The sequence below is a fragment of the Anoplophora glabripennis genome, unplaced genomic scaffold, assembly GCF_000390285.2.
Source record: "Anoplophora glabripennis isolate ALB-LARVAE unplaced genomic scaffold, Agla_2.0 scaffold780, whole genome shotgun sequence".
Taxonomy (NCBI): domain Eukaryota; kingdom Metazoa; phylum Arthropoda; class Insecta; order Coleoptera; family Cerambycidae; genus Anoplophora; species Anoplophora glabripennis.
This window is the reverse complement of record NW_019416859.1, coordinates 183,946-200,083: the sequence shown is the minus strand read 5'-3', so window position 1 is coordinate 200,083 and position 16,138 is coordinate 183,946. Positions and strand designations below refer to the sequence as shown.

The 16,138-nt window shown below is 33.1% G+C and overlaps 1 protein-coding gene across 1 annotated transcript in view; it reads right to left on the bottom strand.

Moving 5' to 3' along the window:
* Positions 1-121: 121 nt before the first annotated feature.
* The window catches only part of LOC108913075, a 28,172-nt gene continuing 12,155 nt past the window's right edge, over positions 122-16,138 (bottom strand). Inside the window, exons 2-5 of the mRNA XM_018718543.1 lie at positions 8,296-8,485; positions 5,240-5,558; positions 1,237-1,629; positions 122-697 (exon numbers count right to left, since the gene is read on the bottom strand). Of these exons, the coding sequence (XP_018574059.1) occupies positions 571-697; positions 1,237-1,629; positions 5,240-5,558; positions 8,296-8,461 (1,005 nt within the window). The 5' untranslated portion in view covers positions 8,462-8,485 and the 3' untranslated portion in view covers positions 122-570. The remainder of the gene's footprint in view (positions 698-1,236; positions 1,630-5,239; positions 5,559-8,295; positions 8,486-16,138) is intronic.

The window sequence follows — 16,138 nt, the reverse complement described above, 5'->3', positions numbered from 1 at the left end:
TATTGTTTGTAATGACTACTTTTTATTGAAATATATGAAGTCAAATTCCACGATCAAAAGATAAATGGGGAGGTCCACTTCACTTGACATGATTTGACTCAGTTGCAAATGAAACAACAGTAAATATTAACATTAATTTTATTATTCCTGGACGATATTATTCATATAGATATATTTTTTAAAATTTATTTCTTATTCCTTTGAGATTCTTTCAGTATTTCATAATCTAATCAAAACATCATTCTAGTAGTATTACAACAAAACTTTATAGTGTTGTTTACTAACTACTCAACTTTCTTAGACACAAGGTTTGAAAATCTATTTCAAGATATACATACCATTACAGATATGTTCCCAAACTTACATTTATAAATACAAAAATAGTAATCGTGAGACCTATACCTAAATTACAAGAAATAATGCCAGTTGCACTTTATTATGCCTAAGTTTTCCCATTCATTTAATAATTTACAACACATTACACCTATAATCCAGAATTATCACAGCACCATACTAACATATTCCTAGATTTAGACATAATAACAGGCATTTTCTTTCTGCAGACTGTCCTTATTCTTCATAACAGGAACACTGATCCTTAGGACACTTTTCTGTAGGGTATACAAGACACTGGTCCATACAGTATACATCCGCTCCAGTTTTACCACTGTATTCGCCAATAGCTTCGCAGGTGGTTCTAAAATTTAAACATCTAAATTATGCCATAACATATTCCTCATCAACTGTTGCTTATTAAGCTATTATCAGACTATTTTAACAGCACAGGATTTTTTTTGAGACAAAGAAAAGTTTTTAGAATGCACCACTGCCAGAAGCCAGGTCAGCCTCCAAATAAAGCAGAAATGGAGCAATTCTATAAGAGCAATTGTCATAAAGAAATAATCTTTTATAGGTGAAAGTCATCTGCAACAGATTCCTATTGGTATCGGCTCCAAAAGTGAGCTTAAGAGTAATTGTATTTTTCCATTATCCAAAATGTGATCATAAACATCTCCAAAAATGAATTTTGGATAAAAGATTCATAATTCTTATATTCAAAATTGTAAATTGTAGCTTATTCTCAACACGTAGACTCTTGTAACGTACTTAAGCTTGTGTGGAACGCAATTCCATAAGCGCAGCATTGCAGAAGGTTCCAAAAATTGTTAAAATGAAACAAACAGACATGTTCATTATTCTTACAAACAAAATGAATTTTTTACGAGCAATACTTACGGACACTCGCAGACATCGTGGGGGCAGTTCGGAGGGTATCTCAAACAGTTCGTCTGACACCACTCCTTCACACCGGGGATCATCTTGTACAAACTGTTAGGGACGCAAACTTGCTCCCTGATGACCAGAGGGATCACGTTGTAAGGCGCAGGTCTGGAGGAATCTTTGTAGTACAGCAAGTAGGGGTTGTACTGGTCGACGAAAAGCGGTGGAACAGCTCCTCCCGTGCTGGTGTGGATGGCTACGTCGGCGCAGTTCCTGAAGGTTTCCGACTTACCACAGCCTTGCGCCTGGGTGCCGTTCGGGCACATGCCCCATTGGTTTCCCGTGTAGTAGCTCCACTGGATCACGCACTGGGTGCAGGTCACGTAGGGGGGTAGTTGAACTTTGTATCTAAAGAAAAAAGTGCTTGCAATGATAAAGCGTCATTAACAATCCTTAGCCACCTAGTAGTCCTGATTTAAATCTATTAATAAATAATTATCTATTTTAACACGCTTTCCTGCACAAATAAAAAATTCGTATTCCATCAAAAGACACCGTAAATGGTTGAATGAAAGTACCAACAACGGAATGTGAAACTGCTGTGGCAAAAGTGTTCCTTGGAAAAAAATCAATCTTCCAAATTCCTCCTGTTGGATGATTCATGCTGTTTCATTCCTATAGACTTACTGCTTTCAGCCATCTCGGACAAACCTCATCTGAAGTCATTTCATGTAGGAATATCCAGAATAATCTTTGCCGCGTCGGAAATTTATGATATATACTGAAAAAAACACGCATAAGCACGATCCTGTAATAACTCTGAAGCCAATTAGAAATTCAATATCGTACAGCCTTTCTTGCAGACGCGCGTAATGTTGGCACACACCTGTGTGGTGTTGTACACAAGGTACTTGAAATTCACGGGATGTAGTCTACGCGAGATGTCAAGTGCAATCTAACCAAATCAAAATAGGATATTGGCAAATACACAAATACGTACTTCGAAGAGAACAAAATAAAATTTAGATATATTTGTATCTATAAATTATGCATAATGTAATGTAGATTCTGTAAATATTCCGAAAAAAATGAATATCTACTTTGAACTTGCAGTTTCATATATTTTTTTTCTTTATTAGAAAAAATGCGCCTTTTTATGTATGAAGAGATAGTACCTACATTGTTTATCGAGTAGTAAAAAAGATTCATATTTGTCCATCTAAGAATAATTTGACATATTTATTAGATAAATAACTACAGTTGTTTTTTTTATACATTTTGCATCTAGTAAAAAATTATAATGGGCGACAATGAATTTTCCATTCCTGCAACTTCTTTAGAACTGGCGGAAGCAAAAAATACTGCCACATCAGATTTACTTACAAAAATTTGAATATGCTTACATAAATATATGCATAAATAATTTTTTTTATAAAAAAATGTTGAATCTACTCTATGGGCTACGTACCCCAGCTAGCATTGAATTATACCAACAATACCTAGTAAATACCTAGTAATACAAAATAAAAACTAAAAATTCTACTCAATAATACATATATCAGGTATGTGTTTATTAATGGACCTTTTTAGTAGTGACGTCACATATGCCAAATAATAGACAACCCCATAGTGCACATTGTTATGAAGAATTCCCCAACATTTTTACTAGATCGATTTTCGACGTTAAGTTAAGTAAGTACTTTGAGTGCCAAAAAAAATATCGTCTTTGTCATGACCTTAAATATCGCGATATTCTGGTAATATTAGAAATATTGGCGGCCTGGGTAATAATAATATGCCGCCTCCTCTCCCGCACAAGTCTCCGACTTCTGGGCTAATTCTCGTAGTTAGAATGAGGAGTAGAGATATTATTATTATTATTATTATTTAAAAAGTTATACGTCGATCTCTTCTGAGCAAGGTAAATAGAATACTGATTGACATTTTGTCCAAAGAAATAATTGACTTTTGTTTTTAAATACGTAAAAAAACCTTCTTACTTTTCAAAATATCGAAAGCATAATGAAATTACAAAAGAAAACACATAGAAATGTATTTTTCGAGGTCTGGCAATGACTTTCACAGAGTTTTGCTTACATCATTCGAAAGAGCGGAAAAAATAAGTTGATTTAAAAAAAAGCATCCCGGTAACTGCTTTCTAAGTGCCACATTCTATTTGTTAAGTAAAAATTTTGAGAAGCCTAGAGCAGCATGGGCACTATGACGTCACAGCGCTCCCCTCTCCTGACTACCGTTGTCTTTAACGAACGTTTATTTGGTCATTTCGTAGTCGAATCGATTAAAAAAAACATCGTATAAAGGAAGTCTTTACAACTACTTTACAACGAGCCCAAGTTTATTACAAAATATTAAATAGAACAGCCAAAATACGCTTTAGACAAAAAAAATTATCTCGGCTCGATTTGGTTGGATCGAGACGCTTTTTTTAAGTTCACGTTTTTTTAAGCACTATTTGATGCAATTGGTTTGAAATCTGTGTATTAAAAAATCGCCGAGATAAGGACCCGAGTTACCTTTTTTTTTGTTTTTTGTTAATAACTTTTTTATGTTTCAACTTAAAAATCTGAAATTTATACAGACACGAGATAACGTTTTTAACCTTTCAATACTTTGTTACCGAATTTCGATATCTTGACTTGGGCAGAAGATATACGCGCTCGCATTTTCGACAATATGACGCTCGATCTCTACAAATTAGGCCCGATTTTTGAAAAAAAAAACCTAATTCGCCCGAACCAATAATAATCAGAGGAGCTTTGTCATTTCATAGGTATCTCACATTACATTATATCGAAAATACTCTGTTTTACATCCTAACTTTACAGCTAATAACACAGTTTATCACTCGAAAAGCACGTAAGTATTGAAATTTCCGTCATTCATACTGAATTTCGTCTGTCCGCTTACTACTTAGATCACCACGCAGGTATTAATCGTTAATCTTTACATTAAACGTGATCTTGATACAAATTCTTTTGTACCAAAGAATGGAAATTCACAATGATTGATATCAAATTATTAACCATTGAACAAACCAATACAACCATTCATCGAGTCATTCACATGTGTAGGCGGTTGCTCACCAGACAGCGTGTGTTATGCTGCTCATCAGATGGCTAGATGGCTTGAATTCGATAAAAAAAAATAAAAAATAGCGACGCACACAAGGATTAGAGTGCAGTTTAAAAAACGAATTATAGAAAAAAGATCAGATTCTTATTCAGGAGAACATGTACTATTATCCCTAAAAAAAACTGACTCCAACTTAAATTTCCCCCTGTATGTATCGATTTTAAATCCAACATATTAGTACATTAATCGAAAGTATGAAGTGTGCTCTGTGAAAGATCCCTGCGTGATCCCAAATTCAAGGCACACTACGTCCGTATTTAGGAGTAAAATTCTAATATTTTATATTAGAGAATGTTTGAGAAAAAATATATTTACGCCACAACATTCACAACCCCTCAAAACGGGATAATACCAAATTTTATATCAAACATTTTTAAATAATAACGATTTTGTAGCCAACTCAAAAATTCACAAGTCCTTATATTTTTTTCATTAATTTATTGTTGATATCAAATAGTAACTTAAATTAATTATTAATAATCTCAGTTTTGATAAATTTAAAAATAAAATAATGAAATGAATTCAAAAATGTTTGACAAAAATTTGGTATTGACCCCTTTCTGTGGGGTCGTGAATCCAGTGGCGCAAATATATTTTTTCTCGAACAATCCCTAATATGGAACATTACAATTTTACTCCTAAAAACTGACGTAATACTTAGATATGTGGTAATACGCTCATTTTCCCTCACAAAGCACACTTCATTAAGCTCTACATATTAAAAAATGTCCGGTTAAAATCGCACAATAAATAAAGATTTTACAGTGTGGTTAAAAACAAATCGGTCACACTGTATATTAATTACGTACTTGCAAACTAATACCCTCACCACAACCACTACAATTTTTTAAATCTATATACCTACCTAAATACAGCCTTCTTCTTGCCATTCTCTGGTATTTGGTAAGCAAAATCCTTGCTGCTTTCGACGTAAAGGGGAAATCTTTCGAAACACTCCTGGGTGGCTTCCTGGCTTGGATTGTTGTTTGGACACAAGAAGAATTCAAACCGCCCGTAATGATTGGCAGTTAATTCAATCTCTATGTCGATGCTTTGACCAACGCTGTAGTGCCTGCCGATGATGCCTTTGGCGTACAACCCACCAGCTTCGTGAGGTCTTGGTTCCTCCACGTGATGAGGGTCGCCGCATATGCCACATTTTCCTTCATTTTGTTCCCACTGCACTGAAAGAAGAGATACGAGAAAGGATTTAGTTAATTTTACGCAGAAAAAAAAGTTAAGAGCTTGTTATAGATGTGTTGAGGATGCATAATTGCTTGGAAATAACATAGGAGGATTTCTGTACCAGTTTAATGGAATACACCTGGACATTAGCTTCACAATGAGGTTCGAAGAAAACGTCAGCCCGAAAATTTTTTAACCAAAGAGAAGTTTTTATATGGATCTGGTATTTAGTATCATAAAGAAATTAACAATTCAGGAAATCAGACAGGTTCCATAGAATTTCAAGATTCCTGTTGAGATGAGTTTTGTTAACAAACTGCAACTAGGATGCAAAGTTTGAATAATTTGTTCCAAAAGCTCTGTAGTTTTCATTTCTTATTTAGTTACTAGACATACAAATCATATTATACAGGGTGTTTCAGAAAGACCTCCCGTAAATCACCCCTGAGGGTGATGGTACGACAAAAAATAAAAAATTTTTGTCTTATGAACTATACAGGGTGTTCCTAAATAAGTGTCGCAACGGAAAACTGCATATTTCTCTTGAAAAGACAAACATTATTTTCCTCTTCCATTTTCTCTCCGGGCTTTCGCTTTCGAGATACACGGTGTCAAAACTTTTTTTCAGATTTTTGCCAATATCTTAGGAACCGTTTGAACTACAGGACTGAGCTTTTGTACACACAGTACCACTATTAATAGCTACTTGTGACAAATGTTGTTGAATTTCGTTAAACTTGTTATTTATTACTATCTATCTTTTGAATTACAAAAGATTTTCGAAACGTTAGCAAAATGTTTGTTTTTGTTCATAAAAAGTCATTTTTCTTGAAAACGGTTGACTTTAGAGCAATGAACCAAGAGAACTCTTTTTGTGTAAAATTCATTGGCGCTTCAGAATTTGCTGTCAAATGTCTATTTTTCCAGTGGTGTAAAAGTTAAGGGGGGAAAAACCCTTACGATACCTTAAAATATCCACCATTCAATGAATTCGAGAAGGGTGCAAAAAAGTAGCTATTAATAGTGATAATGCGTGTACAAAAACTCAGTCCTGTAGTTCAAACGGTTCCTAAGATATTGGCAAAAAATTAAAAAAAAAATGAATGTTTTGACAGTGTATCTCGAAAACGAAAGCCCGGAGAGAAAAATGGAAGAGGAAAAGAATGTTTCTTTTTACAAGAGGATTATACAGTGTTCCGTTGCGACACTTATTTAGGAACACCCTGTATGTCTATTTCCTCTTATTTTCGAGATACAGAGCGACAAAATAAATTTTTTTAAATAGAATTTTCACGAAAATTTCCAAACGGTGCGAAATATTTTTATGAAATTTGGTATTAGAGAAGAACTTAAAATGTAAAAGGAATGTAGCATAACTAGCGCCCTCTATGAAAAATCCAAAAAATAATTAGACCAGCGTATTTGGCACCCTTAAAAACCCCGGAATGCCAATTTTCATAAAAACAGTTCGCATCGTTTGGAAATTTTCGAAAAAATCCTATTTAAAAAATTTTATTTTGTCGCTCTGTATCTCGAAAACAAGAGGAGATAGACATGTAGTTCATAAGACAAAAAATTCTTATTTCTTGTCGTACTATCACCCCCTGAATTTAAAGGAGGTATTTCTGAAACACCCTGTATAAATGAAAAATGATACAAAATATTCAATTAATTATTATTTTTCGTTACAGATTTTAAAAATGAAAAGAAATGTTTACTTATTCAAATAACAGTGATGTTAACTGCGAATATATTAAGAAGGCCATGAAAACAATTGAATTTTTTTACGCAATGCGTGAATCCATGAACTTAATGAAAAATTAAAATAAATTGGATTCTGGAATAAATTATTGAATTTAGATAAATTGTTCATCGACGTTAACAAATTTTTAATAACGCATTTTAATTTCTTTCAAAAAAAAAATATATTAAAACTAATATTTAGCCACAGACTGAGGCCATGACACATTAAAAAATAAGTATGTATCTACTTTATTCATAGTCCATTAAATTAAAAATGTCTTAATTAAGAAAAAACGCAAACAATCAAAATTTCACTAGTTAAAATTGAAATTTTATTCAAATTTGTAAAAAATAACGCAATTTTTCGCCATTAAAGAAAAATTTCGTGTTTTTTTTATACGTCCATTAGCAGTTTTTTAAACAGAAACAATTAACAAATCAATTTTATATATATTTTATTACAAAAAAATACTATACCTATTAAATGGTAAAAGAATATTTTTTAAGTAAATTTATCTTAAGAAGTTATAATTTTATAATCTGCAAGACCAAAATTTGATCTCAATGAAGCTATTTCGGGAGATTCTGAAAGACAAACTAAACAAAAAAGATCTAATTGTTTGCATGACCTAAAGGAGAAAATATTGTACGAAGTTGGTACTATCAACAACGCAGATAACAAGGCATTGGAAACTACTCAGTGGTATATGACACATCATTGTAATCACAAAAAAAATATGTTTTTTATATATTTCTTTGAACTCGCCAGAAATTTCTTAAAACTTTCATCTTTATAATTTTTTCCCAGATGGGAATATAAAAAAGACAAGGGAGATAGAAGTTATGTGAGTGACTGTGTACTATTTGCTCATTTATCAAAAAATCTATAAGAAGACTTTTATCCCGTTTTTAAATATTTACTTTACTTAACATACAATACGAAGTCCGTAGCTAATATTACAATAATTACACAGAGTCTCAGTTTATACACACCTGCGTATCCCCCACAGAACAATTCGTTATCATTATAATTCACTGGATTAGGGAAGCCAAATCTCCACATCGAATTTCTGGCAGGTGGGTCCATCAATCTCCCATGGCCTTCGATTAAGTGTACTAAACTTAGGACTGCAACTATCACCCCTACTAGCCTTAACATACTTAATAGGAACTTTTCGTTAGCCTGAAAAAAGAGAAAAAGAATCTATAACAGTGTCTTTATAATCTGTGTGTAATATTTATAATAAGGTTAACTGTGCCTAATAACGTTTATCTACGATCGTATCAGAAATGCCAGATTTTTACATAATTTGGGTTGTAAAAAATTGACTTTTATGAGTCTGCGATTTTTTCTATTAACGTAATGTTCAATAAGAATTCTAGGCAACTCAAAACTCTTCGATGACTCCCAACCAACGTGTCTCTTCCAAATATTCGAAGATAAATTAGGTATAAACATTTACTTTTAACTTAGTATGACTAAAATCCGCATGGTAATTATTATAATCATTTATTAATACTGTCTACAGAAATGATTTTGTCAGTTCGGCTCTTTAAAAACTGTTAAGGTACATTTTGTTTTATGATTCACTTCACGGAAATCGACACACATAATTCATTTCATCTGTTTCTTTGCTTAATTTCTTGGAAAAACGAGTTGCTTATCTGTTTTAACTCACAGTCCACATTCCTATAGGTGTTTAATTATGTTTTGTTTATATTGCTACTTAGATGTAAACACTGTTATTTGCATAAGTTTGTGAATTATGACAAAGTTTTAAAAAAAATACTCTTTTGTCGAATAGTTGCAGTTTTACAAGTTTTTACAAATTGCTAAAATCAAACTTTGATCACTAGTGACTATTTGTAGTCAAAATAGTTATAATTTATATAAATAAAACAACGTAAAACAAACAGCTATTTATTAGTATTTATAACGAGCGTTCAAATAAAAACGTGGTCAAGTTGGTTCTGAAAATTTGGACGTAGGGCGTAGCGTATAGCAAATGAACTTAAACGTCATCTGTCAAAGCGCTATATCGCCGCTATCAATTTGAATATTTTCGTTTTAAAAAGCGTTTAAAATGGTGTTTTCTCAAGAACAAAAAGTGTTTATCATAGAGTCCTACTTTAGAAATGGACGCAAGATTGATGGAATATGGAAGTATTCTATTGAGGAATGTTTCATAGAATTTCAAAATCAATTTCCCGGCGTTGTTGAGTACAAAATTTTTCAAAGTGCAGTTCAGCGTTGTGTTAATGTTTTTCGTGAAACGGGCAGTGTAACAAAAAAAGAAGAAAGCGGCCGACCTAAAAAGCGGACTGAAGAATTAAAAGAAAATGTCCAACAAATAATGGAAAATGCGCCAAGAACTTCTGTACGTGTTTTATCACAAATGGTGGGAGTATCAGTCGGTACCTGCCACACAGTGTTAAAAAAAGATTTGCGTTTGTTCTCCTATCGTTTAACTTGTCAGCAAGAACTTCATGAAGTTGATTTTCCGCGACAGGCTGTATTTTGTGAATGGTTTTTAAACAACTACGGTGAACTTCATAATATCACCTTTTTTTCTGATGAAGCCTGGTTTCATTTAAGTGGTTACGTAAACTCACAGAATATGAGAATGTGGTCTTCTGAAAAACCAGATAACTTTTTTGTCGAGGGCCCTCTACACGCTCAAAAAATTGGAGTTTGGTGTGCTCTCAATCGAAGGAGGATTTATGGACCTATTTTTTTTAATGGTACTCTTACTGCGCAAAGGTATAAAGAAGAAATTATCGCTCCTTTTGTTAACTAGCTGGAAGAAAACGAAATTACAAACTTTTACTTTCAACAAGATGGCGCAAGGGCACATACGGCAGGGGAGACGATGAATATGTTGAGGGAAGTTTTCCAAAATCGACTAATAAGTCTCAATGCTGAACATGAATTTCCACCGAGCTCATGTGTTATTACGCCGTGTGATTTCTTTTTGTGGCCTTACCTTAAAAACACTATTTTTGAATTGCCTATTCCTGATTTAAACCATATGCAGGCTCGACTTATAGACAAGATTCGTGAAATTAACAATACCCCGAGCATCTTAGAAAATGTCTTTAATTCTTTGAGGAACAGGTGTGAAAAGTGCTTGGAACAAGGAGGGGGACACTTTCAGCAGCTGCTTTAATTTATTGTTATAACAAGGAGGGGGACACTTTCCGCAGCTCCTTTAATTGTTTGTTATTGTTATCACGATTATTCTTTAAAATAAAGTTATATAGCCATGAACGTTATTGAAACTGACAGCTGCTATACAGCTCGTTGAGAAATGAGGTTAAGTTGGTCGCTATAAGCTACTCCCTACGTCCAATGTGTCAGAGCCAACTTCGACCACGTTTTTATTTGAACGCTCGTTATTAAAATGAAATGTTGCATTGTGAGATTGGATTCCAGTGCCAAAACTAACAAGAAAGGGGTTCATTTTCTTTGTGAGATTATTAATATTTGCTAGTGCAATCGTAGAATAGCGTCAGCATTGCTTTTTAAAATTTTTATTTCTAATATTGATTTCATGTTAAAATGAATATTCGGCATATCCTTCAACAACAAATAGTGATTTATACGCCACAATCTGCTAAGAATAGCTGCCGATCTGCCAGAAGAATATTTTTGGATTTCCTTCTCTTGAAAAAAACGAAGATTTCCGGGTTTGTTTGTACTGTATTCCAAGCTTTGTATAATGAATATTCCTTCGTAAATTTATTTACATTTTCGCGGAAATCATCCCAAATATGCAGATTCGACTTGTCGATTACCGATTATCGCTATCGATTATCTGGCAAAGATTTCTTCACATTCCACGCGCGTCAAAATGAAATTTTGTTATTTAACAACATCTATCCATGATGACCAACGTTGACAACCAAACTTGACTGTTCGACTTTTTTTAATACCTTTTCAAGTGTGTCTTTCGTTTTAAAAAACTGCAGAACTGTTGGACTAAATAAGTGCCATTATAAGCACGTGAGAATCTGCCTCTCTCGCGCAAGCGCTCGTTCGTCAAACAACTCACTCGCTTATAATGGCTTATTTCACTCACTTGTAATATAAAGTACTAAGCTCGAAAAAATTTAAAAATCACAAAATAATTCCTTTTTTATAAAAAACACAGACACAGAACCTTCTGTTAATTGCTTTAATTCGCCCGTCGATTAACTGTGAATATTAGTATTCTTTTGTAACATTTACCAGGGAGCTATCCTCTGCATCAGAGGTGCCATGTTCGACTTAAAAAAATGCAAGATTCGAACTGAATCTAAAACTCTTGCGGGCCCCTCATTAGCATCCGAATTTACAAACCTTTCAGAGGTCGTTACACCTAATAAGTTTTGGATGTTGTCTTTATCTTCGCGACATCGACAATAGGCTAGATATTAAATTATATCCGCTACATCTTTCAAACTGAAAAGTTTATTCCTTAATCTGTCTTCACTGTTATTTTTTTACGAATTTGTTTGAAATAAATGCTTTGGACTCGTAGCTTTGATTGATAATCGCTGCAGCTTTGAAGTTATGGTTTTGTGATTCACCAATTAGCAATAAAATATTTGCTTTCTTAATTGGGTACGTGCCATTGAAAGGTCGTTGACATCCACATTGTGTCAAATATCTGAAGATATTTTTAATATTATTCAGATTTAAAAACTCGTTTGATGAAAAAACGTCCAAAAAAACAATAATTTGTTAGTTTTTTGATCTTTTATAGAAAATAATTACAACTGCGATGTAAGCGAAACAAGCTTGACGATTTCCAGCTATATACAGGGTGATCCATGTTATAGTTGAAAAACTAACTTCGTTTTCGAGATACAGGGTGTTGAAATTAAAAACAAATATCACATTTCTTCATCATAGAGATAAAAATGTGCTATGCTAGCTTACAAATACGTCTACCAATCGGAATATTGTTGATATAAAAACATTCCTGACATATTGAAATAACACGTCAGACTAATCACGAGAGAAAAATCTGACTATTTCTGCATTTTCCTTAGGGTTGTAATTTCTTCTAAAAGTTTTATGTATTATATGTAATTTTATTTTTTTAATTCAATTTGCGACATTAATTAGTTTAATACCTTTAAAATAAAGTAAAACAGAGCGAAAACAACACTAAAAAAAATTAACGGAATATTTTTGATAGTACAATTTGAAATATAACATCTAATATGCATATCAAAAGTCTAAAACATTATGGGAGTATTGGGAGTAGAAATTGATTTTTTAGGAATTATCCTTTAAAAATAATGATAAATTCAACGATATCTCGAAAACAAAGCGTCATGTGCCCTACATTCACATTAAAACAATCAGTCAGGTTTCCCAATTAAAAACAGCCACCATGTACATTTCATACTCACGATAAACAATAATATTTACCTAAATAAATTCACCTTCAAATACAAATAAAATTATTTTTGGCGAAACATGTAATCAATTCTGATTATTATTAGTCGTAAAATTGTATACAAAAAGTAACGAGCGTTCAAATAAAAACGTGGTCAAGTTGGTTCTGAAAATTTGGACGTAGGGCGTAGCGTATAGCAAATGAACTTAAACGTCATCTGTCAAAGCGCTATATCGCCGCTATCAATTTGAATATTTTCGTTTTAAAAAGCGTTTAAAATGGTGTTTTCTCAAGAACAAAAAGTGTTTATCATAGAATCCTACTTTAGAAATGGACGCAAGATCGATGGAATATGGAAGTATTCTATTGAGGAATGTTTCATAGAATTTCAAAATCAATTTCCCGGCGTTGTTGAGTACAAAATTTTTCAAAGTGCAGTTCAGCGTTGTGTTAATGTTTTTCGTGAAACGGGCAGTGTAACAAGAAAAGAAGGAAGCGGCCGACCTAAAAAGCGGACTGAAGAATTAAAAGAAAATGCCCAACAAATAATGGAAAATGCGCCAAGAACTTCTGTACGTGATTTATCACAAATGGTGAGAGTATCAGTCGGTACCTGCCACACAGTGTTAAAAAAAGATTTGCGTTTGTTCTCCTATCGTTTAACTTGTCAGGAAGAACTTCATGAAGTTGATTTTCCGCGACGGGCTGTATTTTGTGAATGGTTTTTAAACAACTACGGTGAACTTCATAATATCATTTTTTTTCTGATGAAGCCTGGTTTCATTTAAGTGGTTACGTAAACTTACAGAATATGAGAATGTGGTCTTCTGAAAAACCAGATAACTTTTTTGTCGAGGGCCCTCTACACGCTCAAAAAATTGGAGTTTGGTATGCTCTCAATCGAAGGAGGATTTATGGACCTATTTTTTTTAATGGTACTCTTACTGCGCAAAGGTATAGAGGAGAAATTATCGCTCCTTTTGTTAACCAGCTGGAAGAAAACGAAATTACAAACTTTTACTTTCGACAAGATGGCGCAAGGGCACATACGGCAGGCGAGACGATGAATATGTTGAGGGAAGTTTTCCAAAATCGACTAATAAGTCTCAATGCTGAACATGAATTTCCACCGAGGTCATGTGATATTACGCCGTGTGATTTCTTTTTGTGGCCTTACATTAAAAACACTACTTTTGAACTGCCTATTCCTGATTTAAACCATCTGCAGGCTCGACTTATAGACAAGATTCGCGAAATTATAATACCCCGAGCATCTTAGAAAATGTCTTTAATTCTTTGAGGAACAGGTGTGAAAAGTGCTTGGAACAAGGAGGGGGACACTTTCAACAGCTGCTTTAATTTATTGTTATAACAAGGAGGGGGACACTTTCCGCAGCTTTAATTGTTTGTTATTGTTATCACGATTATTCTTTAAAATAAAGTTATATAGTCATTAACGCTATTGAAACTGACAGCTGTTATACAGCTCGGAAATGAGGTTAAGTTGGTCGCTATAAGCTACTCCCTACGTCCAATGTGTCAGAGCCAACTTCGACCACGTTTTTATTTGAACGCTCGTTATATTGCACATAATAACAAGTACAAGATTTTAAATACAGAATATGTAGAATTGATCTCTTCCAACAACTTCTAGCCAAAAAGAAATTTTATAAAGCTGTTATAGTTCTTCTAATCATCAAACTATTTGGATCAAATAAAGTTTTATAATCTGACACAGACTTTAGTATGTACTTAAGCTCTTCGACTGAATCTACAGAGCGTTCAATTCAACATTTAAATCGGGTTTTGAACAATATTTTAGAAACAGTAAAATTATATTTTAATAAACATTTGTTCGTATTCTTGTTATATCACGATTCTAACCGTTATCATCCTGTAAACGTTCAGCAACGAAATTTTTATCAGGTGGCAAAGCTACAGCAAATGTCAAGGAGACCATTGTTTCGTCCTTAAAAACAAACCACGCGATCATATTCAACAATCGCTAATTTACATTAAACTGGAACGACAATTTAATAATTATAGGCCCTGCCCGCAAGTTAAAAAAAAAATAGTGGTTTGGTCACTTGAAATTCAACTGACTTTTAATGTGTCCATTCGTGACCACATAAACATGTCGTAGAGTCAAGAGACGTTTGTTGAAGACAGCTAGGAAACTTTTAAGTTATTAATAAGTGCATTTTGCCAATCTTGAAACAATCAAATCAATTTTACAAAAAAGTAACATTGCTTTTCTTACAAGATTTGTTTATACTATTTTTTTCGCAGGCACCAGTGGTGTCCGTGCGAGAATGCGACAGCTTTTTTAATAAAAAAAATGGTACACCACTGACATGTCCCTGTTTTAATATTTTTTTAGAAATCCGCCATCAATTCTGAGTGAAATTGGTCTCTTCAATGTTTTTCGTAGGATACACCGTTTTTGAGAAAAAAAAATACACCATATTTTATTGTAGGTTTTGTTAATCTTTTATTTAAAGGTGCAAGTAGAAATATTCGGATCGCTCCAAAAAATGCACATTTATCCCTCCAAAGTGTTTTTCAAATTTCGAATCAATATCTTCAAAACTCTTTAAATTGATTAAAAAAATAAATTAAAAATTAAATTTTAAACACTGTATCTCGAAAACGAAGCGTATTTCGACCTACATTTATATGAACTTTTTTTCACAAAATAACCTCGACAGGCACCCTCTAAAATATTGCGCACTTATAATACACCCTGTATAATAAATTGACATTTCATGTGGTAAAGTGTCAGGAATTTAAATTTAGTAAAATAGCATATTATTACCAGTCAAAATGGGAAAAAGATCATTAAGTAAATTGTTTACTTATTTTTTACTACCTCACCAATCAGAACCATTTAGAGCTTAATAACCACTAGTAGATATTTAGAAATATAGTGTTGAAATTGAAACAAATATACCATAATTATTTAAATATCCTCATAATCAAAAGAACATCTCTGAAAACAGCCACAAAGGTTACAGCCAGCGCAATGGCACACCCTTGTCGAATATCAACAACACTAGGCCAGGAAAATAAGCTAAATTTATCACTATAGATGCTAAATATTATACAGGGTGAGTCAGTTTTTTGTAGTAGGATTTTAACAGTTGATAGAGAATCATTTTTTAATTCTTAATATTTCTAAAAGACCAACATATTGTAGTATAACAACCCTAGGTTCGACAAAAAAGTAAGTAAACGTAGTTGTGGCCAAAAACATGTGATCGTCATAAGGACTACCTACGTTGTGTGTATCTATTTTTAATTGACCGGAAGGTACTGGCTACTAACTTTGTAGAGGGGATGTATGGTTTAATTATATAAAACAAAAGCAGAGTAAATACACCTAACCTTTATTTACATACAATTCAAATTAAACATGTGACAAATAGAAAGAACAACAAAAACATTAACAA